The sequence below is a fragment of the Patagioenas fasciata genome, chromosome 29, assembly GCF_037038585.1.
Source record: "Patagioenas fasciata isolate bPatFas1 chromosome 29, bPatFas1.hap1, whole genome shotgun sequence".
Taxonomy (NCBI): Eukaryota; Metazoa; Chordata; class Aves; order Columbiformes; family Columbidae; genus Patagioenas; species Patagioenas fasciata.
In genome coordinates, this window is record NC_092548.1 from 1,771,944 (window position 1) to 1,799,682 (window position 27,739).

The window sequence follows — 27,739 nt, forward strand, 5'->3', positions numbered from 1 at the left end:
GGAGCCTCAGCTCCACTGTCCCATCCCTGGCTGTTCCATCCTGACCAACTCTTTCTGGTTTGTAAGTGTGAAGTCCCACAGGGCACCTCATCCCACTGACTCCTCAGTCACCTGTGTCAGGAAGATGTTGTCAATGAGCTCCAACCCCTCCTGGATGGCTGGTACCTGGCAGATATTGGGATACCTTACATCTGCCTGAATGGTATGGCATGCAAACATGACACTTATTTCATTTGTCTGAAGGAGGCCTCATCTAATTCCTCTTCCTCATCAGTGAGCCAGTGGTGTCCACTCACAACATTGCCCATGTTGTTCTGCCCTCTCATGCTCACTCAACCTTAAGCTGATATTGTCTGTCCCCAGGCAGAGCTCCATGCAGCCCTACTGCTCTCCCACACAAAGGGAAACTTGAGAAACTCCAGACCACTGGCATTATGAGTACCAGACCTCCAAGACCCCACAGTTTCTCCAGGAGATGGTGTTTATACTGTCCCCTAACACCTCATGCTGTTATCTTGGGAGGTACATTGTAATCAGGATAAGCCAGCCACTTGCAAACATTAACAGCTGATCAAATGGAGCTTCATTCAAGGGAGAGTCCAGACCTGGAAAAACTTTTGGGGTCACCTCTCAGAAAGCTCTGAGAGACCTGGAGGTTGGGGCCCCTTATATTTTGTGGCAGGAGGGCCTCCCAAGGTGAGCGCTCTCTACCCTGCTAACAAGTGGAGGGGCTGTGGCACGAGCACACAAGGGAGAGGCCAGACCTTGAGAAAATTTGGGGTTCGATCATCGGAAAGATCTGAAGTTTCACAAGATGAAGTGTCCATTTTTTTATCAGGGCAGGAAAACAACGTCCTGCACCAGGACAGAGCAGGACCTGACACGCTGAGCAGTGACCCTGAGGAGAAGGGCCTGGGCACTCCAAGGTCCCCACACCAGCCCGTGGTGCACGCTCTCCATGAACAAGGCAGCTGCACACGGGGCTGCATGAGGAGGAGCGTGGGGACCCAGACACCTGGAGTTCTCATCCCATTCGGTTCAGCACTGGTGTGACCCCACACACACGGGGGTGTGCCAGTGTGCGGCTTCCCAGTTTGGAGAAGCAGGGAGAAACTGGAGAGTGCAGGGCTCTGCCAAGGCAGGTTCAGGACCTTGTGCACATGGTGTGGGATGCTGAGGGACCTGGGCTGCTTTGGCCCAGCAGCGCTGGGGAGGCTGCAGCAGTGCAGGAGTAGCCTGAGAGTGCTTGAAGGGTGGTTTCATAGATATTGGAGGTTTTCTTCATAGCGGGAAAGAGCATGAGAAAGAAATAATGGCCCAAAGTGCAGCTGGGGAGGTCCAGGCTGGACATGAGCAGAAAGGAATGTGACTGGAAGGGCAGTGCTGTGGTAGAGCAGGTCAGCAGAGGGAGTCTGCATCAGCCCAAGGCTTTGTGCTCCAAGGAACAGCTGGGGAGGATGGAGAGATCTCAGCAAAGGGAGGAAGATGCTCAGACAAGAGCAAGGTGGGGCAGCAGGGGGGATGTCTGCAGCCTGCAGGGAAAGAGGTGCAGGGGATGCCACAGCACAGGACAGGCTGTGGTGGAGATGAGCAAGGGATGTAAAGGCCGAAAGCCCCACCAGACATGAGCTCCTTCTCCCCTTGGCTATGGCTGCTGTCTGCACCTCTGATGCCTGTGAGGAGACACCTTGTCCTTCCAGCACAGGGGCCTCATGCCCTCCTTGTCCCCAGCCAGGAGCCTGGGAGGTGTGGGACCATAGTCCTGCCCTTGGCCTTGCACAGCCCCACATCACACTGTCCAGGAAGGGCCCTGAGCAACGTGGGAGGGACAGGATCTGCCTTCCCAGGGCTGGGGGTCAGGGCTTGGCCCTTTGGTTAATGAAACACATCCAGGTTTACTCAGCATCAGAGAGACCTTTACTTTGCTTTTCCTGAACTGTCATCACTGCCTCCGGTTTTCTACTCTAACCAGATCCTGGAGACCGTTGCTCAGTAGTGTCCCTCAGTGAGACCCATTAACAATACCAGAAACTATGGAGTTTGAATCTGACTTTGATTTCTTGAGAAGTTTCTTCTTCTTCCCCTCAAGGTCTGATGTTCATGGACTCAGCACCAAAGCCACCAGAGGGGTCATTAAAGCGCCTTGGGCTGCTCCTGTGCTGCTGAGCTGGGCTGGGCTCCTGGGACACAGGGAGCTCCTGGCAAGCGGCAGCGCTGCAGAGAGACAGCTCTGCCCAGGAGCAGCTCCTCTGCACACGCAGCAGGGCTGAGGGCTCTGCCTGGGGATCTCAGGGAGACGAGCAAGGCAGAGAGAGATTAAAGGTGGTCAGGATTGGGAGGATGACTGAGAGCTCACTGGAGGAGAAACCTTTGCAGCCCTTGCCATGGTAAGTCTCTGGGTGCAGGGCAATGCAGCTGTAGCTCCTGGAGGCATCTCCTAAAACTGGCACAGGCACAGCTGGTGGGATCTGTAAGGTGGGGGATCTTGTCAGGCAGTGTTGAACAGCTGTGAAACCGGGTGAGCACCCAGGGGTGCCCAGGGCTGTCCTGCAGAGCAGGGTCCCTGCACCCCAGGGCTGTGCCAGGGCAGGGACTCTGCCGCCTGCCAGGGTCAGCGCTCAGCCTGCCCGGGAGATCCCATGGCAGCAGCTGTGGGTGGAAGGAGCGACCCCCGGCAGGGCAGGCAGGGAGCTTGTGGGGTTGGAGGGTGCTGTGTGGGTCAGGGCTGCTCAGAGCTCCTGATCAACCCCACAGACATGGCAGAGGGTCCTTCTGAACAACGACATCAAGACAGGAACAGCTGCAAGGGAAGGAGTCTGTGCTTTCAGTTTTCCACTCTTGGTTGTCTGGGTGTGCAGTGGGAGATGAGGATTTATTTCTCTCTTTGGAGAAGACACTGAGACCCCAGTTCTCGTTAGGACTTGTCTGAGCTGCTCCTGAGCCCCTGCACACACAGAGCTGCCCCTGGGCAGTGCCAGGAGGTGTGAGCAGGGCAGAGCTGAGCACACAGCGGGTGGGACGGGGTCTGTGACACGGACAGGGAGCAGACCCAGGGACAGAGACACAACTACAGGCCACATAGACATGGGCAGGAGGAGTTAACTGCTACCAGAAATGCTGGGGATGGGATTTCGGAACCTCTCTCACATCCCCTGCAGTGCAGACACATTTCCCAGTGCAACCCCTGGTCTCCTCTCCTCCCCAGCAGAGCCTCTGCCCCGAAGCCATGGGGTCCAGGTCCTGAGTCTCCACCTCAGCAGCTGGATCTCCAGGGGAAGGGTTCCTGGAACGTGGTACACAAAAGAGGTGCTAAAAGTACTTGCTCTACAGTGTCATTAAGTGAGTGGCAGCAGCACAGCCGGGTAAGGAGAAGGTTCCACAGCATGCCCGTCTGCCTTTCTGTCCTTGCTTTATTTCTCAGAAGCACTGCAGTGTTCTTCCCTGTTTCTCCACCTGTTCCTGGAGCTCTTGCTCTCTGGGGTTGGGGTGGGACATGCAGCTGAAATATTCCCATGGTATGCATGGTCTTAGGAGCAAAGCACCGTGACTCAGCCTAAGGAGATCTGCCGCTTATTCTTTTGTACTGCCAGCAGATTGTGGAAGTAGAGTATAAAACCCATCCTTATGGAGAGATCTTTGCATTTTAGGCTTAGTCTAAGTAAGTGGGACCGGCAGGCAAGGACTGAACCGGAACGGCGGGGCGGTTGGTCCTACGCAGGGACAGGATCTGGACGCGACCGAGCGAGCCTCTCGCGGGTGGCTGCGGGACAGTGTACGCGACTCTACGAGTCGAGCTTTTCGACCCTCGCGATCCGTGCACACGCTCGGCGAGTCCGTGTCTGGAGTTTCGGGGCTCGCGCGTGGCGTGGGGATGCGGGTTTCGTGGCGGTGTTTTTTTTTTTTTTTGGTGGGGGTTTATTTCGGCAGGGGCGGCGGGGTCGTGGTGGTGTCGTCGTGCCCCCCACCCGCACCTGCCGCCGCCGCCGCCGCCGTATAATTTCACTTCGTGTTCCGGCTCAGACTGCACGGCGAGCACAAACACCCCCCCCCGCCCGCACCCCAAAGCGCGGTCTCTCCCGCCCTCGCCTTGCCCCCCGCCCCCTCCGGCCCAGCCGCGGGAAGGGCCGGAGGGGGTCGGCAACTGCGCGCGCCGCGCATGCGCGCTCTCCCCGCCGCCCGGCAACCGGCCCCCTGCCCCCCGCCAGGTGCCCAACGGTCAGTCGCTCGGAGTCAAGCCCGTCGGGCGGGCGGTCGCGGGGAGGCCAGCGCGGGAGCGTCTTGCCGATCGGCCGAGGAACCCCGCGCGCGGGTAGGCAGGGAGGCAGGCGGGCCGGGACGGGGAGACGGGGACGGGGACGCGGTGTCTCTATGCCTCCCCGGGGGGAGGCAAAGCCGCTGGCGGGGTCGGTTTCTTCTTCAGCCCGCGGCCGGGGCGGGCAGCGGGCCGAGGGACCGAGCGAGCGAGCCACCGAGGAAGAAGCGCGGGAGGCGGCAGCACGGGCAGGTGAGGGGGTTAGGCCTCCGACAGCGGGGCTGAGAAACCGCGGGACGCCCGCGTGCCCCCCCCCCCGCCCTCCGTCCACCCCCCCCCGCTGTCCACCCCCGTCCACCCCGGGCACGGAGCCGGCAGGGACGCCCCGGCTTCCCGGGGGGGAGGCGAACTCGCTGGCGAAAGGCCGGGCGGGGGGTGGGGAGGAACTCTGGGCGGGGATGGGCGGCCGGGCTCGCTGCGGCGGACTGGGGCGGGCAGGCGGTGGTTGGGGCCGGGGAAGGCCGCCGCCTGTGCTCTCATTGCCCCTCCTGGTACAGTGTTATTTGGAGCACAGAGTTTAGGGGATGGACAGTGAGCAATGAACGGTTATAGAGTTGAAAAGAAAAATGACCCTATCTACAGGACAGTCTCTCCCAGGGTGTGAGTCTCTGCAGTGCAACCCTTTGCTAATTGCAAGGCAGAGAGCAGATGATTCAGTAAGTGGGGTTTATGGATCACAAATAGACATTAGTAGAAAAGATGCCCTGGGAAGGTTCAAAATATATGGAGGTACAAATGCCTGGGTAGAATGGATCAAATATATGGTGCAAAGCCTGAACGAGCAATTGCTATGCCTGTGCGGCAGGAAGGCCTGTGGCCCAAGTGGTACCCTTCCCTCTGGGGTGGAGCGAAGATTGACAGGGGATGGAGTGCATCTTAGCCTTATGCCAAGACTCTACGGCATGGAGAAATAAGTCGTGTCATACTCTCTCCCTACTGTTTCCAGCTTTGCAGGGAAAAATATCAAAATTCCCCTGGCATTTTCAGGAATAATTGAAAATCATACTGCCTGTCTCTCACGACGCGGCAGGAATGATACCAAGTTCCTAGGAACATGAGTAGGTGTGCAGAGACACGGGAAGTTGGTCCTCATATGTCCTCAAATGCTTCTTGAGTGGATCTTTGGTGGTACTGTGGGAAGATGACACTTCATTCCATTTTATCCCCCACTGGGAAGGTACCTGTGACGTCGTACAATTGGAAATTCCTTTTACCCTGGCATTTGAACCCTGTGATCCATCAGGGCAACAGAAAAAGGAGTTGAGGGCTTTCCTCTGATGACAGGGTTTATTTCAATTAGATTGGGGTCCCCAGAGGAGTCCCCAAGGAACACAAAGCAAGAAGTCAAGTTAGCTGCGGGTTCTGAGTCCTTTTTGTTTTGGTAGGTAACTACAAACAAGAATGTAGACGGGATAAATAACATTTATTTATAAGTTATACTAGACAAGCAGTTAAATGAATCACCAAGCAATTAGATGCTACTAGTAGAATGGCATGGGAAAATAACATGGTCCCCGATACGATGTTGGCAGAAAAAGGTGATATATGTCTAACCACAGCTTCAGCAGAAGAATTGGCTGAGAATTCAGGTGTAGATAGTCCACTCACGGGATTGTTAGAATCTTGGTTTGGAATATTGAGAGAAATTACTTCTTTAATCGAAGTAACAGAAGCACTGATTTCTATAGCATGCTACATCATTGCGTGTCTGCGAGGACTTGTTCAACACCTTATTGGACAGCTCTATCAAAGCAAGTGCCTTTAGGGCCACTGCCATGCTCAGATAAAATGATCCTGCTAAAAGAAGGGGGGTGGTGCTGGCAGTGTGGGACAACAGCCTGTGTGCTTCAGGGTGGGGGCAGCGGCTGGTTCTGTAGTTAACAAAACAAGAAAAAGGCCCCTCCCATCATGGGGTTGGAGTTTCTTCTGTCCAGGTTTTCATTAGTGTTGCCCCCATATCTACCAGAAATTCTACTTGTTTGTTCTTTTGGGTTTCTTCTTCCCAATGCGGGAAGCACCACCCAGGCTGGTCCCCCAGAAGGACCAAAAGGTGACTGTGAAAAACAGAGTTTTCCAGGTTGCGCCCGGGTTACCCTCCGTGGTGTTTCGCAGGCTTTCTTCACTCTAGAATGGCGAATCCAGGCATTCTGTTCTCCGATATTGGTAGCAGTCAGGGGGTCTTGAAATGGACCTTCCTATTATGGTTTCAAAGTTTTCTGCAAAAGACTTCACATACTCGTCAGTAAAATGTGGCCCTCAATCAGAGGATCTAACAGCTGGGCCTCCAAGCCTTGGTATTATTTTGTGTATCAGTGTTGTAGTCACCTCCTAAGCTTTTGCTGTCCTGGTAGGGAACGCTTCTGGCCAACCTGAAAAAACATCAGTTAATACCAACAAATATCGGTACCCCCCTTTTCCTGGGAGTTCTGAACAATCAGTTTGCCATTGTGGTCCAGGCCCATTCCCTTTCCCCATTTGACCCATTTCTAGCTTGGGCATATTTTTGGGATTAGTCTGGAGGCAAAGATCACACCGCTGTCACCTCTTCCACAGTGACAGACAAATCTCTAGCTCCTGTCTCCCTAATCAAATGTTTGCGTAGTGGTTCTAGTCCCCAAGGCCCCTTCTTCTGCTCTTCCCTTCCTAAAGGCCAAACCAGGTGGGAGAAAGCCCCACTGTGTTTGCTTTTTCAGGAGAAAAATAAGTGCTAAAAAGCCACTTTGGGGGTGCCCAGGTGGATCCAGTGGTATCCAGACCCCCCCCAGAGGGAGCATCCCCCAGCACCCCCAAGTCCTTCGCAGGGCTGCTCTCAGGCCCTCCATCCCCAGCTTGTGTTGATAGCCGTGGTTGCCCGGGGCAGCTGCGTCTCCCAGGCGAGCTGGGTCCCGCCCCGGCCCGCCCCCGGCTCCTCGCAGTGTCCCTTCCCCCGGGCAACGCGGCTCTTCCCCGCAAACACCCGCCGGTGCCGGCCGGATGGAGCAGGCGGTGGAGCCGGTGCCCGGCGCCGAGCGGCTGTGCCGGTGCGCGGCGCGGGGGCTGGGGGTGCCGGCGGAGCGCTGGGAGCGCTGGGCAGGCGGGGAGGCGGCGGGGCCGCTGCTGCGGAGCTTCCTGGCGGGGCCGGCGGGGCCGGCGCTGCTGCTCTGGCGGGGCCCGGCCGGGGAGCTGGAGCTGGGGCCGCCCCCGCCGCCCCCCGCCGCCCGCCGCAAGGGGCTGTTCTTCCTGCGGGCCCCCGGCGCCGGCCCCGGGGAGCTGCTCTGCGGGGACCTGCCCGCCGATGCCCTGCGGCACTTTGCCGCCCTCGTGGAGGAGGTGAGGATGAGGGGCCACGGGGGCAGGCTCAACATGAGGAGAAATTTGTTTGCTGGGAGATGGCAGAGCCTGGCCCAGGCTGCCCAGGGCGGGTGTGGAGTCTCCTTCTCTGAGACATTGAAACCCGCCTGGACCCACCTGTGTGATCTGCTCTGTGACCCTGCGTGAGCAGGGCTTGGACTGGGGGATCTGCAGAGATCCCTTCAACCTAACCAGGCTGGGATCCTGTGAGGCCTGGGCAGCCCCGGAGGTGCAGAGGGAGCCCTGGCACCCATGAGTACCGGGTGCCCCTCGCACATGGCAGCGGGGAAGGTGTCCCCTCCTACAGACAGGCTCCTTGGCCTCCCTCCCTTCTCTGCTGATGCACTTGTACCCTTAACTCTGCCCTTTGCAGTACCATGGACGGCTTTAGAACTCATATAAACCACCTGAATGCTGATCCACATCAGCTCTGTCTATCAGTGGGGTCCTTGTGGGACTGATGTACCCACAGGTGCTGGAGGGGACATCTGCAGGTCACCTACTCCAAACCCCTGCTCAAGCAGGGCCATCCAGAGCCAGTTGCCCAGGGCCATGTCCAGGTAGCTCTTCATTATCTCTAAGGATGGAGACTTCACAACCTCTTTGAGCAACCTGGGCCAGTGCTCGATTACTCTCATAGTGAAAAAGTGTTTTGTGATGTTCAGGAGCCTCCTGTAGCTCAGTGTCGGGTTATCTCAGGTGGGCTGATGTTTTCTTAAAGAGATCGTCAAGAGGTTCGAGTGCTTTTGCTTTGCTGTGTTATTAGCCTGAACTAGACAATGTTGTTTCGGTTTATTCCTGATGGCTCCTCACCTGGAGAAGTCTCAGGAATGAGGCTGTAATGGGAAAGCAGAGGAGCTGCTGGATTTGAGAAGCTCTGATCATGATGTTTGGTATATTAAGATGGTGACTGATAGATTGGATTCCCAAGAGCAGGCTGCCAGACTGGTTATCCTGGTTTTGTGAGAAAACACATTATTTATACGGGGAGCTTTTGTTTTGATGAGCCCCGTGGTCTTGCGAAGTCTGCACAAACAGTGGTTTTGCATCACGGCTGGCCAATAGCATTGCAAGCACCGTCTGCTATGGGTAGATGGTGGGGTAGGAACACTTTGGCAGATCCTGTTAAATCCTGTTTTCTGAATGCCTTTGGGAGCCGGGATTGTGCGTCCCAGCTGCGTGTTTGCAGGCTTTGCTCTCCCCTGTGCAGACATGCAGTATTTCTGCAGGGAGCAGATTGTGCCTGGTTTTCATCCTATTTTCCTCTCAAGCTTCACTTGAAGGCAAAAGCAGCGGTGGTGCTGGGTCAGGCAGATGGGGTGGGTCTGCGTGAAGGTGAAAAAGGTCTTGAATTTCCTGGGGTTGGGGTCGTGTGTTCCTCTGCCCACACTTTGTCTTTATTCAGTGAGGGGTCACAGCTGGTGACCTTGTCCACTTGTTGCTTCACTCCTGCGGTGCCGAAGGGAACACACCTGCTCTGTGGGCTGGGGCTTCATCCTGAGTCCAGTTATCATTTTAACAGTCAGAAAGAAAATGAACGGCTATCATTTGCCTGGTTACAACATCACTGGCATTAGCAGTCCACATGCTTTAAGTAATAGAGACACATCTTGCTAATAATGCAGCTAAAACTGCTGAAGGTGAACTCGTCAGCACCTGCCCGTGTGTTCCCTGGGGTTGTGCTCCCCCTTCCCACGGCTCCCTGGGCACGAAGGTGGCTGGTCGGGTCTTCTTCGGGTCTACAGAGCCAGCCACAGTTCCAAAGAGTCTTCAGCATCCTGGGACAGCACCATGGAGGTGCTGAGCTGCTTTATTCCGTTTCAATTTTATGTCCATTTGCAGCTATTTTTATGCCTTTAGTCACCTCCCCCCCCTCCCCTACCCCCACCCTGAGTCCAGTAACACAAAGGGCTGTTGTTTGTCACTAGGGACAACCTGGCTTTGTTAGGCTGTTGCCACAGGCTGGTCCCAGTGCAGAGCCAGCCAGGATAGGTGACAGACACGGTGTTGCTGTCACAGCTCAAACAAGCCAAAAGCAGCTCAAATCTGGGCAAACCCCGACCAGCCCCACAACCCCATGCTGCCGGGTCAGTAAAAGTGCTGATAAAGGCAAAGCTCCTGTTTGGTGGGCTGCAGCTGGGACCTGGGGGACCCTCACCACCAGTGTATCCCAGGGGGTACCAGCAGACCTTCCCTTGCAGCACACTGAGCTCAGCCCAGCCCTGGCAGGCTCAAAGGGCAGCCTGACGGCTGTGCCCATGGGCAGGGACATGGGGACCAAGCACCGGGGACAGTTGTGAGGGCAAGGGACAGCAGCCCATGGGGCCATCTCCAGTTGCGGGCTTGAAAGGCTGGGAGAGCCTGGGGATGGGGCTGCTCACTTTGCCTACTGGCTTCCACCCTCCTTGGCTGCTTGGATTTGGGGAAAAGGGTGTTCTGCTGTATAAAGTGGGCCTGTAGAGATGCCCATTCATCATCAGCTGCCTCTATTTCACATGGGAACTGCTTGAGACAGCAATGAATATGGGTCTCCAGGCTTGGCCAAGCACAGACCTCAGAGCCTGGTGGCCTGTCCGTCTCCTGCTGCACTTTTTTCTCCATTGGTCTTCCGTGACTCCCGCTGTAGGTGATCGTGCCCATCCTAACGAACAAGAAGAACCATCAGGGCTGGCCACAAGTGGTGTCACAAGACATCGTGCGTCATGTCCACAACCTCAAAAGTACCATTTTCACAGTTGTTGGCCAAGTAGACGGCAAGACCTTGCTGCCTCTCCCAGCTGGCTCAGAGGGAATTGAGGACATTGATCTGGAAAATGAGAAATCGTGAGTACCACCCCAAAATAACAGGTTCTGGAAGGTCCAGAGAAGCAGATGCGTTTGTACATCAAGTTGTCATCGTGTCTGGGCTGCGTGCGTGCCCCTGTGGAACCCCAGGAGATGTGTGGGTGCAGTGGAATGAATCACTCCTCAGACAGGACGTGGTGCGGGTGGGATTTTGTGAGAAGTTACTGCTTCCAAGGCAGTGGGGTGACCTGTCCTCAGCTTCCCAGCCCACTTGGTGGTGTTTCTTGCTGAATTAAGTGAGTTAATGACTGCAGGGATGTAGAATATTTTGAGGGAGAATGGTATGGGGAGAGAGAATCTTGCTGGATGTGTGAGTCTCCAGGTCAGATCCTGAACCTGAATGGATCTGATGTGACAATGACTGGCTGTGCAGAGAGGTGGCGACTGGCTCTTCATTTCCACCATTCACTTTATGAACAGTGTTGTTGCCCACACTGCTGCAGACATTCAGCCATTTTCTCCAGAGTGTAATTCCTATATTAAACCAGTGACAAAATCTTATGGGGTTTGATTGTTTTGTGGTTTTGAAATGTGAAACCCTGTAAAATCCAGCTGCCCACACGGCCATTGGAAGTAGATCCAACTGAGCAATGCACATCAACAAAGTTAATCACGTACTCTGTTTACTACAGCATGGAACGGATAGATAAATCTCTGGTGTATGCCATGGAGTCGGCCATCATAGACTGGAGCCACCAGATCCAGGAGGCACTGAAGAAAGAGTCTTCAGAGCCTCTCCTGCAAGGCAGCAATCCGAACCCGAAGGTGGAGCTGGAGTTCTGGAAGAACAGGTACCCAGAGCAGCCTGGCCAGTGCACGGTGCCCTGTGGTGCTGGTTTTGTGTAGAGGGAGAGTGCTGGTGGTGGAGCTGCTAATTCCATGAGTTGAGAAGAACAGGCCACTTGAGGTTCATGTAGGCTTCAACTAAGGAAAATTGCTCCCGCACAGAAAATCATCATGATCTGCAAAGTGCCTGGGAGGTCACTGGGCAGCTGGCTGTGTTTTAACTTAGCCCCACCACAGGGGCTACACCTCAAGGGACTTTTTTCAGAAATGCCCTTTACAGGATCCCAGGCTGGTTGGGCTGAAGGGACCTCTGCAGATCCCCCAGTCCAAGCCCTGCTCACGCAGGGTCACAGAGCAGATCACACAGGTGGGTCCACGCGGGTTCGAATGTCTCAGAGAAGGAGACTCCACACCCGCTCTGGGCACTCTTTCGTCACTGTTCACTAGGAGCCATCCACAGGAGTAATTGCTGATGGACACCTGCTGGGGGCTGTCTGGAAATGGTGCATCTCAGCTGGCTGCTGTTCATCTGTCAGGGCCAGAGGGGCTTTAGATGCTCAGGAGCCTGGGAGTGGTATTTCCTCCTGCCCTTTGAAAACCTTTGTGCTGTACTGGTTCAGGCTGACTCGGGGCAAAGCCCTGCTGGCTGGAGAGCTGTTGCTAATGCCTGCAGAAACACGATGTTTTTTTCAGCGATGTTCTGTCAGTAGCAGAGCTGCTGTCATGCTGAACTCAGCACTTTCTGTCCTGTAGGGTTTGTCTGTGCCTCATGCAGCTTTCTCCCATTTCCACAGTCCATGTGTAGCTGGAGGAAGCCCTGAATCAGGCCCAGGGGAAACAGATGATGTTGGGGGACAGCTGATGGCCCAGTGTAGGTGGGTAACATGGCCACCAGCATCCTGGTGTGCATCAAGAACAGTGTGGCCAGCAGGCCCAGGGCAATGACTGTCCCACTGTACTCAGCGCTGGGGAAGCCAAACCTCAAATCAGTTTTGGGCCCCTCAGGCCAAGAAAGACCTTGAGGTAGTGGAGTGAGTTGAGAGAAGGGAATAGAGCTGGTGAGGGGCTGGAGCACAAGTGTGATGGGAGTGGCTGAGGGACCTGGGGGGTTCAGCTGGAGAACAGGAGCTGAGGGGAGACCTTCTGATCTCTGCACTGCCTGAAAGGAGCTTGGAGCCAGGGGGGGTCGAGCTCTGCTCCCCAGGAACAAGCGCCAGGATGAGAGGAAACGGCCTCAAGTTGCGCCAGGGGAGGCTGAGGTTGGATATTAGGAAACATTTCTTCCCAGAAGGGGTTGTGAAGCATTGGAACAGGCTGCCCAGGGCAGTGGTGGAGTCACCATTCCTGGAGGGGTTGAACAGTCACAGAGATGACATTCTCAGGGACACGGGGCAGTGCCAGGGGTTAGGTTATGGTTGGACTCGATGATCTTGAGGGTCTCTTCCAACCAACTGATTCTGTGATTCTGTGTCTCGGTTGCTGTAGGTGTGATGACCTGGAATGCATTTACAACCAGCTGACAACGAGGAAGGTCAGGAACATGATGGAGCTGCTGGAGAGAGTTGAGAGCAGCTACATCCCAGCCTTCAAAACCATGCTAATGGATGTTGAGGCAGGTGAGATGCTGGGGCAACTTTACCACAGTGCTGGCTTCTGGCCTTTCTTCATGGCCTGGTGTGACTGATTTCAAGCCAAATCTTTCTAGTTTGTGAATTGAGACTGGGCTGCTTGTGCTTGAGTCTAGGCTTTTGTTTCCAGGCTGGGACAAGCTCCATCGCTGGTCTGTTGAGCCAGACTCTTGCCAAAGTTCAGGGTGAATGGGTTTGGGAATTTATTCTGCTGTAATAAAGTGTTTGCATTACTCTAACAGGACTCACCTCAACTTCCACCAGCTCCTCTGGTGTTATTATGCAGGAATGGGAGTTCAGACTAAGAGGACAGATCTTGTACCTAAGACTGCTTTGTTAGAGCGCTGCTTCTCAGGCTTTGGCCACTGCAGCCCGAATTTCCTTGCTTTGCTTTGCTTAGGGGAGTTGAGCGCAGCCCAAGGAAATATTGCAAATCCCTGTCTGTAGTGAAAAACAGTGTAGTCCTGCTGGTCTGTCCCTGCAGACCAACACAGCTGGACATCCATGTCCAACCCAGCTGCTCTCTGGCACAATGAAACCATCTAGACTGTGTTAGCTGTGCACGTGCTGGCAGAAAACACTGTTCTTCACCACTTCACGTGCAAACATTGAATCTCTTAAGGATCTGTGTCACACTCTGCATTGTGCAGTTTAAATGGGCTGGAGAAACACCCCTTATATAAGGAGCCAAGGGTTCATTGTTAAACTAATTAATACTTTAAGGGTTTAATCAAAATACAACAAATATTTGGTTTTAATCCGGCTACAGCGATACTAACCCTAATTGGATAATTTGGACTATAATTGTTAATTTCCATTACAGCGCAGTTCAGATTTGTGTGCACCTGCTTTTAAGTCTCTGCCCCTTTCCCTGGCATTGTACTGGTGAGGCTGCTGTTGGTGGATTTGCTGGGAGGGTGATGCTGATAGTGGGAGTCTCTTCTTCCTTGGTCTTGGGCCTTAGGGGTTATTTTTGCATGCATTCAAGCACTTCTGTCACTTCTTGTTGGTCCACAGGTTTAATTGCACAACGATCTGGTTTTATTAATGCTTGCGCTCTGGGGTAATTCTTCAGGGTAAAACCACACAGCTGTACAGAGCTAAGCTAAAGCTTTCGACGAGTCAGACATCAGTTGCTTTACTGTTGACAGGTTTTCTATTACAGTCAGGACTAGTGGGGCCGTCGTCATCTGCCCACTGGACAAGGAGTTGCTTGAGCCAAAACTGAGCTAAAAAGGGCTCAGGCCAAGGCTGTACAGCCTGTCGTGCTGTACAGCAAGGCCATGGCTCACAGCCATGGCAGCACTGTATTTTTGGTGCTGTTGGGCAAATTCCGTGTGACTTTTTAGCAGTTGTGGACTCAGGCTCTCCACGAAGCCCTGTCCCAGCTCCCTGTCCCCTGCCATCACATCAGCTTATTTCTGTTCTGGTTACTGCCGCAGGTGAGTGATGTTCACGAGTGAGTGACCTGCAGCACACAGGTGGCGGAGGGTGCTCAGTGCTTGTCAGGACAGTTTCTTTTCCCAGGCACTTTTCCATGTGGTGAGGCCAGCACCTAGCTGGGAACCCAGCACACCGCAGCTGGGTGGTTCTTACCGCTTCTCACGTCTCTCAACACAGCTTTGACTGAAGCTCAGGACGTTCACCTGCACCTGACACCCCTCAAGCGCCGCTTGGAAGACGTAGAGAGGGTTGAGTTCAGCGAGGTGAAGCCTTTCCTGCTCCCCCTGCTCCACGTGGTGTGTTTGATCTGGGTCACCTCCAAGCACTACAACATGCCCGTGCGGATAGTGGTGCTGCTCCAGGAGATCTGCAACCTTCTCATTGAGCAGGTCTGTGGCTGTGATGCCTGTGTTTGCAGTCCCCTGTGTCCCCTCTCCCCTTCTTCCTATTGTCCTTCCCTGGAAAAGTGATTCTTTAGGCAACATTTAACTTAATAAACAGGTTCAAATGTGTTCAACACAAGAAGTCCTTGTTTTCCATGATGGCAGAAGTGACCTCTCAGGTGTGATTTTGCTCTTCCAGGCTCTGGTGTACCTGTCTCCAGAAGACCTTCTGAAAGGGGACATGGAGGAGAGCCTGGGCAAGGTGCGAATGGTGCTCGGTATCCTGAACATGTTCAAAGAGGCATTTGAGGAGAGAAGGGAAAAACTGCACATGTATTATGAACCAGGCCAAGAAGTGAGGGAGTGGGACTTCAGCTCCACGATGGTGTTTGCGAGGCTGGACACCTTCCTGAAGAGACTGGAGATGGTGGAGGTGAGACTCTGGTCTTGAAAAACATTGCAAACCGTCAGGAGAACTCTGTAGCCAGGAGATCACTTGCTGGCATCTTTCCTTTCTATAGCTTCACCTGATACCAGGGAATGGGGCCACTCTTTTGCTGTTAGGTCTCCTGTTACAGCGAGTCTAAGACTGTGTTTTACTATGTCCTGCTCAGTGCATATGTAAGCTGGTCAGGTTGATAGGTGTGTTTTTTGCTCTCAGGAGTCCCGTTGGACTCCTTGCTCCTGTTGGGGCAAGAAAAGGAGGATTACTGGAGGTGTGGTTTGCACAGCTGTAAATAAAGCAATGTAATCTCCCAGGTCTCCTGGTGCCATCAGAGACAGATTTAGGTTATGGTTGGACTCAATGATCTTAAGGGTCTCTTCCAACTGAAATGGTTCTATGATTCTATGACACCCTAGAGCTGGGTCCTGCCTGTCTTGGAGAGGCCAGATGGCAGGATCCCCTTGGCTGTGCCACGTGGGCCTGGGGAGGAGCAGGGACACGTTCCTCACCAGGTTGTCCCTTCGCATCCTCATAGTCCATCAAACTGGGGTGCTGTGGCTCAGGGGTGTCCCTGTTTGCCAGATCTGTCACCTGAGGCAGGGACATTGGGGTGTCATCCCTGAGCTCCCAGTGTGGCCAAGGGCTCCTTGAGCCACAGGAGATGTTCTGCAGAGAGCAGGTCTGAGTGTGAATGTGGGAGCTCCCTATGCTCTCCTTACCACATGGCTGTGTCTGGAGACCACAGACATACAGACACCATATGTACCTGTTATACAGACACTGTATATACCTCTTATACAGATACTGTATGTACCTCTTGTACAGACCTTGCATGTACCTGTTATCTCTCACGTGGCTAACCACACACATTCATCTGCTCTCCACACACATCCCAAATGAATTTCTTTGTTGATTGTTGCTGCGTTCTCAGTGTGTAGGGTTGGATGGCCAGTGTACAGGTTGCTGGTGTTTGCAGTTTTACTGCTTTAAATGTGCCATATACTTTTATGTGTTCCTTAATTAACTATGTTGAAAACTGTCATGACTGGTGCCTATTTTAAAAGTATTCATAATGATGGTTTCCAGTAGGGTTTGATGTGAAATAAACCAAATTATGCTGGTCAGTGTAGAGAGGAATATAAATAGACACAGGAATAACTGCAGGTTATCATGAGGACAGTGTTGGTGACAGGTTTACTGGGACCCTGTAAAGGCTCTGGGGCACTGACTGCTGGGATTCCATGGATGCCATGGGCACACTGTGGATATGGGCTGCAGACAAAAGCCAGTGGGGAGGTTTTGAGCTGGGGCACTGTGCGTTTTGACCAGTGTCTGTTTCCTCCTTCCGTGGCTGTCCCACACTCCAGGGACAGTAGAAGCTGCAGTATCTGGAGTCAGAGGGAGAGCCTGCGGAGTGAGCTGTAAAACAATAATTAAAAGCATAGTGCACACCAGCCTGTTAATGAGGAAAACTGCTGCATCTCTCTCCGTCTCAATTTCCCCTCATCACTTCATTTCAAGCAACCTTGCAAGACAAAGCAAGGGACAACTGGTATTTCCACATTATTTTTTTGCCTTACTAGGTATTTGTTCAAGCGGATGTGCTGGTGTGTCGAAGTGAATATGAATGCATATGTGCATTTGTTTTCGAATTTTCATAAAAGCTGCAGTTACACTGGTGCATGGGTAGCCCATGAGCACGTGAAGAGGGAAGGATCCCTTTCCTTTGGTTCGTTGCACTGTTTCATATTACGTGTCTGTGGTAAAACCTGCTGCCCTGCTCGGGTGGCCCCAGGACAAGTGCAAGCAGAGAGTGGCCACCAGTACATTCCTGTGCACATTTCTCCTGGTCCTCTGAGACAATGGATGTTCAACCAGCCCTTACTTGGCCCTACCTAGGGAGACAGATGAGGTGGGATGGCAGCAGAGCTGCCCAGTGCTGCCACCACCACTGGGGGAGCGGGACATTTTCCCAAGAGGTGACACTGCCAGGCTGCAGAGGATGGGAAGGGAAGGGAAGGACCCGTGTGCCACCTCAGCAGAGAGGGCCAGCGGGGCAGGTGCTGCAGCACCCACTTGGACACGTGGAGGTTTGACTGCGCAGGAGCTTTGGACAGTTTGGGTACCTGTAAATATTAGAAATCTGTCCTTGGTTAATACCTATAAAATTGGGATTCTTAGCTATGCTGGATGACATAGAAGAGTCTCATATCCTGCTTTGGATCTGTCCTTTAAATACACTTAAAAGCGATTTTACAGTTGTCATGGTATTTCTAGTGGCTGCAGCAGGTCTCACTGGGCAGGGACGTGTTATGAGCAGCCACTGATGCTCAGGACAGGCAGATCAGGCTCCCCCCTTCCCATCCCTGCCACCCAGCCTGAGCACCAGCGCTGTGCTTGGGAAGGTCCCTCAGCAAGTGCAACTCTGTCGTGACAACTGTTGTCATCTTCTTTTGTCAACATCATGACCTGTGTCTCCCTCCGTTGACTTTGAAGGATCTCCTGGCAACTTCCTTGGACTTGATGAAGCTGGAGAAAATTGAATTCAGTGGGATTAAAGGGAAGACCCTGGGCCAGCAGGTCCTGGACATGTATGAGGAATTCCAGGAGGCATACAAGGTGTTTTCAGAGCGAACCTATGACTGTCTTGACCTGACCAACACGGTAGGTGGGACCAGTTTGCGGGAACATCAGGAACATGTGCATGTTTCCAAAGCAGCAGTTTCCTGCTATCTTCTTCCCAGCTCTTTCCTCCTTTCATTATGATCTGATCTGGTACTGGAGGGAACAGGGAGCCGCTGGCCTTTCCTGCAGAGATTTGGGACTTCTTGCACGTCTATATCTAACATATCTTGCTAGATCAGCACCTTAGATCAGTGCAGCTGGGAAACTGGGATTTCCATGAGTTATGCACAAGCTTTTGCTGTACATGGTGCTTGCTGAGGTATAAGAGCTATACCAACACCCACATCTCTTTGCTTTCCTGCTCTTGGTATTTACCATGTTTCCCCAAAAAAAAGACCTACCCCAAAAACAAGCTATAGCATGATTTTTCAGGATGCTTGAAATATGAACCCTATTCAAAAAATTAGCCCTAGTTACAGTTCATAAAAAAGTCAATTTAAATAGGGTCCAGGCAGCTATACATGTAAAAAAGTAAGCATCTTTTGCAGCAAAAATTAATATAAGACTCTGTCTTAGTTTTGGAAAAACAAGGTAGTTTGCCTGATGAGGGCCAACTCAGATCATCTCTGGGATGTGTTCGCTCCTGCCTAGATGAACACATGGCATCTGGGGCTCTCAGAATTCAAGGATGCTCTATTTTATTATCAGTAGTGCTTTAATTAAAGGAATATTCCCAGCCCTCTGGGACCTGCCTGGTGTGGGGATGGGTGGCTCGTGCTTTGCTTCCTGCAGCTCCCAGTACATCTCTGCAGGGGGTGGCACGTCCCCAGTGTTTCTTGCTGGAAAGCTGCTTGCTCCATAGCACCCCTCCTTCAGCAGGGCAGGCACAGAGGAGAGGTGACAGTGGCTCTGCAGGAGGTGGCTTGGGTTTGGTGACCCCATGGCCATTTGTGTGACTCTGAGTCATGTTTGTTCTTTCAGTGCTCTAGTTTTGCACCCTCTGCCACTGCTGGAGCCGTTTTTTTTAGCTAAAACATGGCATCTGGATCTGCTGGAGCTCAGCAGTAGCAATAGTAAAAGCTATTTCCTTGCACTTTGTCCTTTGGAAAAGAGACACATGACCTCATTTTTAGTGGTTTTGTCCAAGCTAGAACAGAAGGACTGTCACGGACTGTCAAGTTCAGTCTTTGATTTGGACTCTTTTACGTGTAGGAAAACAAATATAGATGTTACTCTTGAAGTTCAAAGGATTTATTACAGTTGAAGCAAGAAAAGCAGTGCAAGAAGATGATGGAAATTACAGAAACCCAGTACTGTTGAGTTTGAAAAGGACCTCTGGAGATCACCCAGTCCACCTTCCCTGCTCAAAGCAGGCTCAGCTAGAGCAGGACTGTGACTGGTCAGGTGAAATATCTCCAAGATTACCTATGTCCAAGTGTGGAGACTCCACAGCCTCTCTGGGCAACCTGTGCGAGTGTTTTGAAACTGCCTCACTCACAACCAGCTCACCATGGAACCACAGGCTTGTTTTGACTTGAAAGTAGGTTGGATTTGGGACTCAGCAGGTGCATCCGTGGGTTTTCTGGATGATGGTGTGGTCTTCAGGCCAAGTGGTGGGGGAGAGGGTGTGGAAATAGTCCATCTTGCCTGTAGGCTGAAGATAGTGCCATGTGGGCTGTGGAAAGCCCTCAGGACCAAAGGGTCCCTCCCAGAGAAAGGGCCAACATCTCAGCCATGGGACAGCACAGAAATGTTCTCAAGCTTCGTGAGGACTTTGCCACGTTGCGATGGCTGAAGATTGGCCAGAGGCGTGGCTTAGTTCACGGTGAATAAGAGAGGGCATCTCTGGATCGAGGAGTTACAGGTACCTTCCTAGTGCCATCTTGCAGCCTCACAGCTTGTGTTTTGCCTTTGTGCAGGACTTTGAGCAGGATGCCTTTGGTTTCCAGCAGAAAGTAGAAGACATGGACCGTCGGCTGGGCACCATTTTCATCCAGGCTTTTGATGACGCCTCCAACTTGGACCACGCCTTCAAGGTTTGTTTATCGCTCCCTTGCTCTTCCCTAAAAGGGAAATCAGGGCACCCGGCTCGGTGAGAATCCCGCTGAGGAGACCAGGCAGTGCTGGAGCCACAGGCACATGGGGCTGGTGTTTGCTGGTGGGACAGTGGGACTTGTAGCTTTTGGGCTGCTCTTGGTTTGGGATGCTCAGGCTGGTGGGTCCCTCACAAAGCTTTTGGATGCCAGGAGATATATTTGTGTCTCTCTCTGCAAGTTGGGGGAAATCATGCTTTTTCTAGGATTTCCTGGTGAGAATTGATATTGTTAGTATCAATTTGTTAATATTATTAATACATGGATCTGTTTCAGTTTTGGAAACAGGTTTTCTAGAAACAAAGCTGGTTTATTTATCAATTAATCTATCTTGCAGAAATAATAAATGGTATTTTTTTAAAAAAATCAATATAAGCATTTGTAGAAAAGACTTTAGCAAGTGACAGTGTTTATCTTTGTAAGTTTTTTGAAAAAAATAGAAAATCTTGAAGCATTTGAAGAACAACAGTTGGAATGTGGTCCAACCCCAGAGAAAGTCTGAGAGGCCCCGTAACAAAGGGAGCAAATTTCCTTTTTCCAAAGTGCCCATCGGTGCGGACAGTATTGAAGCCTCTGGGCTGGGGAGGAAGGTCCCAGCTGATCTCTCTGCAGGAGTCGGGGTTGTAAATTTTTCCCCTCTTCTTTTCCTGCGTGTTCACCCCAACAGCTGCTGGACATGTTCGGGAGCCTTTTGGAGCGACCGGTAGTCGCTGCAGATGCTGCTGGCAAATACTCCGTCCTCATCAGCATGTTCAGCAGGGCCCTGGACCACGCCAGGCTGATCTACTCCCGGCACATCCAGGCAGAGCTGAAGCTCGGTAGGTAGAACGTGCTGAGTAAAATGGGTTTTACAGGGAGTTTGATTGAGATTAATTTGGGGGGGAAATGATTTATTTTTCTAAGGAACCCAAAACTTTACAAATTGCAGATGTTTTCAGCCTCTGTAGCTCCTAGTGGCAATGGAAATGCCTGGGAAAGCTCTGTTCTTAGTATTAAAGCAAATAATTGGTTAGGAGTAAAAATACCCTTTTTCAAATGTGTATGCATGATATGTGACTGGGAATGGAGACACATGCTGAGCTTTTCTCCCAGCGAGGCTGTGACAGGAGGTTTCTCTCCACATTTGTGTGCTGCCTCCAACACCCCATGGGACCTGCAAACCCACTCATGTGCTCCTCAGAATGAATTTATTTTGTTTCCCTTACAATGCTTAAAATGCAAAGTATGCGAGTGGGACTTCGTAACCAAGGGTCTAATCAGCCTTTTCCAAGTTTATTATTCCCCGTGACTGTTGGCACAGGGGGGAATGGGTGGATTTCTATCAGATTATGAGGATTCAAGTGTGTCATTTTGAACAATAACCTATTTACTTGCCTCAGAAAGATCATACTGGAACGAGACAAGTCCTGGACTGGAGAGAATCATGGAGAGAATCATTTGCTGTGAATTTGTGGTTATTGTTCTGTGGCTGTTAGATAAGACGGACAGAAGTAACTCCTGGTCAGAAATCCCTATGTCAGTGTTTGTGAGGGGCGGGGAATGTGTCCCAGGCAAGGGACACCTCACATCAGCTCAGGTTTGGACATAGTCTGGGCTTCTCGTTCGATCTCAGCTCCTTATTCAAGATCCAGAGGCACTTGCCTTGGTCACAGACCTACATCAGTGTGGCAGATGTTGGATTTAAGGAAGGAAGCTGGGAAATCAGAGCAGTTTTCTGCAAATGAGGTTCTGTTGTTGCATCTTTGGGGTTACAAGTGCAGTGTTCAGTCAAATGCTGTTCCAATGTGCCCTCCCCAGGATCCCCCCCTGTGCACAAGAACATGCCGCCGGTGGCTGGAGCGCTGCGCTGGGCGCAGGAGCTGCGAGCGCGAATCCAGGTGCCGTTTGATCACTTCAGGCACATCCCACATCTGTGCGTGTCTGTTCCAGCTAAGTTGCTTTATGACCACCTTGCTATCTTCTCTGTAATCAATCTGATTTTCTTTCTGTGGTGAACATTATCCCATGGTTATAGCTGAAATAATTCTTAGTCAAAGAGGTGTGAAGTGGTTGCACTGGTGCTTTTCAGCTTCCTTGTGATCATTATTTTTTTTAAGAAACTCATTAACTGGATTTGTTTTGAAGCGATTAAGAGGCACAGTGGGCTATTCAGCTTTCAGACATAGTTCCCGGGTTGCAATTGAAAGAGGTATCAGAACCTTTCCTGCTGCAATCCCACTCAGCATGTTCTCCAGGACCTCCTCAGCTGCAAGTCCTGGTTCTGGCATCATCCAAACTGTGAATAGCAGAGAAGTGCTGGGCTGGACTCAGCTGAGATGGGTCGATGGAGCTGGGTTTGCATGTTGGGGAGCAGACGAGCATTTTGTTGGGCAGAAGAAAACTTTCTCAGCGTTAAACAAAGGAGCCATCTCCCAAGATCAAGGAAAGAAACCAATGCTGGTATATTTATCACCCAAATGCTTGTTATAACGGATGGTGTCAGGGAAGCATGGCCTCATACTCACAGCTGGCACCACATGAGACAACATTTAAGAGCTCTGTAAGCAAGGCGGTGTTGGACTTATGACAACTGAGGGTGTTCCAGGGACTGCACCTGGTAGCTCACAGGAATGGCTTCACGTGTGCTGGTCAGGATTCTGTGTAAATGGATCCACTTTTTTAATGTACTTGACCAAAATAACTTGACCGTCACTGTACCATGTTTGTAACCTTCTCTCACTGTATCTTGCCATTAAGTGTCTTTAAGTGCACAGTTATTCTGCAGCAGCAAAGGCATTGGTGCAATGAAACAAACTCTTGGGCTGTTCCCAGCACAGAGCCCAAGTTATCATGTCTGATTTGAACCTAAATGGCAATTTTTTGTCCACCATGAAGGACCCAGATCTGCATTTCACACTGATTTTCTGTCCTCTGTTTAGAGTAGTTAATAACATGCTCTGCAACGGTGGTGACATGATGCTGTTGAAAGGGAAAAAGGATTAAAAAGGAGAAACAAAAGTGGTTTTGCTGGGATTTACTTGGATTTGCTCAGAGGACTTGTTTACTTCCAGCAGGTTTCTCAGCACTTGCCCAGCGGTGACTGCTCAGGCGCTCCTTTTTTCCAGCTTTTGGTTAAGTTAATTCAGGTTTTGTCAATATGTCCTCCAAAATCAACAACCATCTTGAGGAAAACTTGGATATTGTAGATGAAACAGTGGGGAAAAGACAGCATGATAAGAATTCCTCTGGCCTGCTGTTCCCTGGGCTGTACAGCCCTGGCAGCGTGGCCAGGGCTCTGCCTCCCGCACTCTGGGACACCTTTGCTCTTCGGTTTGAGGGGCATGAATTGGGCACCGCCAAGAGCTTCATCTGCCGGGAGCCACACTCTGCTTCTTTCTGTGCCTCTTTGACCTCAGAAAGTGGTGGCTGGTGAGCAGAGGTTGCCCTGCTCTGTGCAAACACCGGAGCATTGAGTATGTTACGGAGACCAGTGTTCCCAGCAGCTCTGGGCCCTTGTTCTTCCCCCAGGACGTGGTTCTCATTTGCCAGTTGCCATGCAAACACCCGCAAAAGGGCGCACTGGGGCTTGGAGAGCTTTTGTGCAGTGAAATGGTTTTGGGCGATATGGTGGGGTTGGAATGTAAGATCCCCAGCCAGGCTCTGCCTGCAAGGTGGTGGGTGGTTTTGGGAAGGGGTAAATAGAGACTGCAGCCTCACAGGGCTAAATGTAACGCTGAGCTTGTCTGTTGTGCCACCAGCTGCTTGGACTCTGCTGAAGGAAGAAGGGTGGTAGAGAAGTATGAAGAAATGATCCAGCTGCTCGACAGGTAAGTGGTGGCTCAGGCATGACTGTAACTATATGAAAAAAAGCCAAACCTTATAGAATCATAGAATTGTTTTGGTTGGAAGAGACCCTCATGTCCATCCATAACACAACCCTGGCACTGCCCCGTGTCCCTGAGAACCTCGTCTCCACGTCTGTCCACCCCTCCAGGGATGATGACTCCAGCACTGCCCTCGCAGCCTGTTCCAATGCCCGACAGCCCTTTGGGGAAGAAATGTTTCCTAATATCCAGTCTGAACCTCCCCTGGTGCAACTTGAGGCCATTTCCTTCTCCTTCTCTAAACCACCTTTCAGCACATTTGCAAGCCCAGGACCTGAGAATGTCTCTTTCTAAGCCAGAAGGAATTTTGTGAGGAGAGAGGAGGAGGAATCCTTTGCTACACACCACAGTCTTTCTGTGATATCTTGAAATGAGAAGTTTGCATGGGAGGGACAGGGGCTGTGCAGCCCAGCAGAAATGTTGGAACGAGATTCTTTTGGATGTAGGAGATGCTGTGGTAGAAAACCTGAGCTGACCAGAAGTCTCAATCCACTTGTGCCCATTCACAGTGTACTTACCGTGGCTGTAATGTGTGTATTCCACAAGTGGGAGTGGGATTCGTTGCACCTCACTTAATATCTTAATGTTTGATGCTAAAACTGAACTGATTGCTCTGAGCTTTTGAATGTTTGTCCCCAAATTTGAATCCTCTGCTAAGAATGGTACTTGGGGGATCTTTGTTTTCCTGACTTGATGCTGTCACTGGTTTTCAGGTGTTTGTCTTTGAAGCCAAGATCTTTATGGAGGTGGTGTGGGTGGGTTTTAAATATTCCTTGATGTTCTTCAGCCCTCAGAAGTGGACTTGGCTTTTATTTGGTTCTATGTCTTGGTGTGCGGGCTTGGCAGCTACGTGGTGGATGTTTTAATTGGTTTGTTTGTTTTTCGGCAGGTATCAGGAGAAGCTCTATGCAGACTGGTCCCAGACAGTCTCTGGAAAATCACAGTACAACCTTACTCAACCGCTTATCCGGCGAGATCCAGAAACCAAACTGATCACGGTTAATTTTGATCCCCAGGTAAGAACTAGCTTTCCTGTCTGCCGGAGGGCACGTCTCCAAGCTGTGCCCCACCGTGCATGGCAAGTCTGGTGGGATCGCTACTAGATCTGTTCTGCTGAGGTCCCTGGAGCATCTGTTATGGGTGACATGAATTAACCATCCCCTTTGTGGGCTCTGTCTCCTGGTAAAATATCAGGATTACAGTTTAAGCAGCGCAGATTGTAATTAAAGCCAGAAAGTCTGTGAGTAGCCAGATGTTAACTGGTGTCAACATCTCCAGAGCAGGTTGGTTTGACGCTGGTGTGGGGAGCGTAGGAGCATCATCCTACAGACGTGGGTTCGTGTTATGTTTACCTGAAATCTGAGCTTCCTGAAAGGGTATAAAAATCCCAGGAAAGGTTTGTTTTGTTACTTCAGTGTTGTGGCTGTTGGATTTCCTTAATTGTGGTGCAGGAGGCTTCCAGTAGGTCTCTGTTCCCTAGGGCTGCCCTCTCCAGCACAGGGAGGCCTGACCATCCCCCTGCCCAAAGCAGAGGCAGGGTCCAAGCCAGCAGAGTGCAGAGGTGGATTCAAAGGTGCTGGGGCCTGATGAGAGCTGGGGCCTCTCAAATGTGAAATGCCATTTGCTGCGGAGGTGCTGAATCTCAGGGGCCTGGGAAAACATCAAACACTTCCCCCTTTCCCTGGGACTTGCTGCTGTTAGAGAAAAGTGTTGAGGTTCCAGAGCTCATTCCAGCTTGGCTCTCAGACAAAGGATTTGTCCAGCTCCTTGGAATCTCCTTGCTAAGGTGGGAAGCAAATGGCCCCAGGGGATGTTTTCCACCCTTCACCCTGGTGCCAGGGTTTGGAGCCTGTGACGTGCTGAGCATGTTCTCAGCTCCAGTCTCTGAGTGCTTCTGCGCTGCTCTCAGCTTTCCGTACTGAGGACTGCCTCATGTCCTCAGGTGCCTGCTTAGCAGCCCCTTCATGCCCTTCAGAGCAGATAGGAGCACCTCATTTTGCCTAAAGGGAGGATGTATTTGCAACCCTTCAACATTAAAGAATCTTCCAGAGCTCACCTTCCATGGAGGAGAGGGAAAGAGGGTAAGACATCCTTGACACCATGGTGGGGATGTCTCAGACATTCCAGTGCATAAAAGGGAGGGGAGTTTGGTTCTATCTCACTTGGCCTCCTGCTCCCTCAATCCCCTGCTTTTCCCTTCCTCCCATCCCATCCTCTTCCATCCACCTCCTCAAACTGCTCCCTTCACCCTTCTGCGCTCCGTCTTTCTTTCCTCTTCTTGTCATTGTGGACATAGTCACTTTAGTATTGTAGATACTCCTCACCCCTGCCATTGCCCATACAATATACTGAATTTCTGTCACCCAGCCAAAATGTGCCGTTTCAGGAGCATTTTCCCTCTCACAAGCCACTAAACTGAGCAAAGATTTTTTTTTTTTGTCTTAGAAGTGATATATTGCGTTGGAAGACCTTGCTGCTCCGTTTGTTGCAGGGACTCACTTCTACTTGGGTTTATAGTTTAATAACCCACTCAATCCCGTTCCATCACAACTCAAAGATGCTTTTGGTTGTGCCTCCTCCTGCAGGCACAGTATTGCTGAAAGACTGTATTGATGAGGATAGCTGAGAAGACCAGAGATCATCATGGCTTTTAGAGGCTGCACAGGGTTTGCTGGCTGGGTAGTTAACAGAGCTATATGTCTTTGATTGGGAAGCAAATCAGAGGCAAAGATCAATGGGAGGGAGATGGTCTGGACTAGGAGGTGTCCAGGCCCTTCTCAGAGCGTACTGCTTTGTGAATAAAACAGCAGGAACCCCCTAAGATCCCCAGAATTGGCGGGAGGGTGTCTACCAGGTGAATGGGGAGGATTGTCTCACATTCAGCTCTCTGCCTTGTTTCTGCAGCTGGTGTCGGTGCTGAGGGAGCTGAGCTACCTGTCTGGCAGCCGGCTGGGAGCCATCCCACCCACGGCAGCAGAAATCTATTCCTCCAAGGAGTCATACCGGCAGCTGGCGGCCAACTTGGAGCTGATGGTGAACAGATACAGCAAGGTCCTGAAGACAGTCCTGGAGGTCGAATACCCTCTCATACAGGAGCAGCTGTGGGATATTAACTTGAAGCTGAAGAAGGCAGAAGAAACACTCAACTGGAAGATGGAGGGTGAGCTAGCTCTGTGTTAGGGCAAAAGAGGCCGTACAGGATTTCACAGAATCCCAGACTGGTGAGGGCTGAAGAGACCTCTGGAGATCCCCCAGTCCAACCCCCCTGCTCACGCAGGGTCACAGAGCAGATCACACAGGTGGGTCCAGGCGGGTTTCAATGTCTCACAGAAGGAGACTCCACACCCGTTCTGGGCAGCCTGGGCCAGACTCTGGCACCTCCCAGCAAACAAGTTTCTGCTCATGTTCAGATGGAGCCTCCTGTGTTTCAGTCTGTGCCCGTTGCCCCTCACCCTGGTGCTGGGCACCACTGAACAGAGTCTGGTCCATCCTCTGACAGCCACCCTGAGATATTGATCCCATTGATCAGATCCCTCTCAGCTTCTCTTCTCCAGCTCAACAGCCCCAGCTCTCTCAGCCTTTCCTCAGAAGAAAAATGCTCTAGACCCCTCAGCATCTTGGTAGCCACCGCTGGGCTCTCCCCAGTAATTCCTTGTCCTTCTTAAACTGGGGTGCCCAGAACTGGACACACCACTCAGATGGGGCCTCACGAGTGCAAAGCAGAGGGGGAGGATTCACCTCCCTCGACCTGCTGGCCACACTCCTACTCACGCAGCCCAGGTACCATCAACCTTCTTGGCCACAGGGCACATTGCTCATGGTTAACCTGCTCACTTGGGTCTCATCAGATTCCTCCCATGTAAGAAAAAGCATTCAAGCTTTGTTCTTTGTAGCGTCCTTTGTCTGGTGTGGGGCCACAGGGACTTATGTGGGACTCCCTTCTCCTGCAACACCTCTCCCACACTACTCCCCTGTCCCTGACACCAT

At 51.8% G+C, this 27,739-nt stretch overlaps 1 protein-coding gene across 1 annotated transcript; it reads left to right on the forward strand.

Moving 5' to 3' along the window:
* The first annotated feature begins 434 nt into the window (after positions 1–434).
* On the forward strand, positions 435–24,768 carry LOC139825806 (dynein axonemal heavy chain 9-like). The gene is made up of 12 exons (XM_071800101.1): positions 435–438; positions 4,314–4,504; positions 10,269–10,465; positions 11,119–11,277; positions 12,758–12,888; positions 14,521–14,732; positions 14,926–15,159; positions 17,668–17,835; positions 19,716–19,832; positions 20,557–20,707; positions 23,627–23,695; positions 24,642–24,768. Exons 1-11 carry the CDS (start codon positions 435–437, stop codon positions 23,659–23,661), a joined length of 1,599 nt encoding a protein of 532 aa, XP_071656202.1. The 3' UTR covers positions 23,662–23,695; positions 24,642–24,768.
* Positions 24,769–27,739: the final 2,971 nt, after the last annotated feature.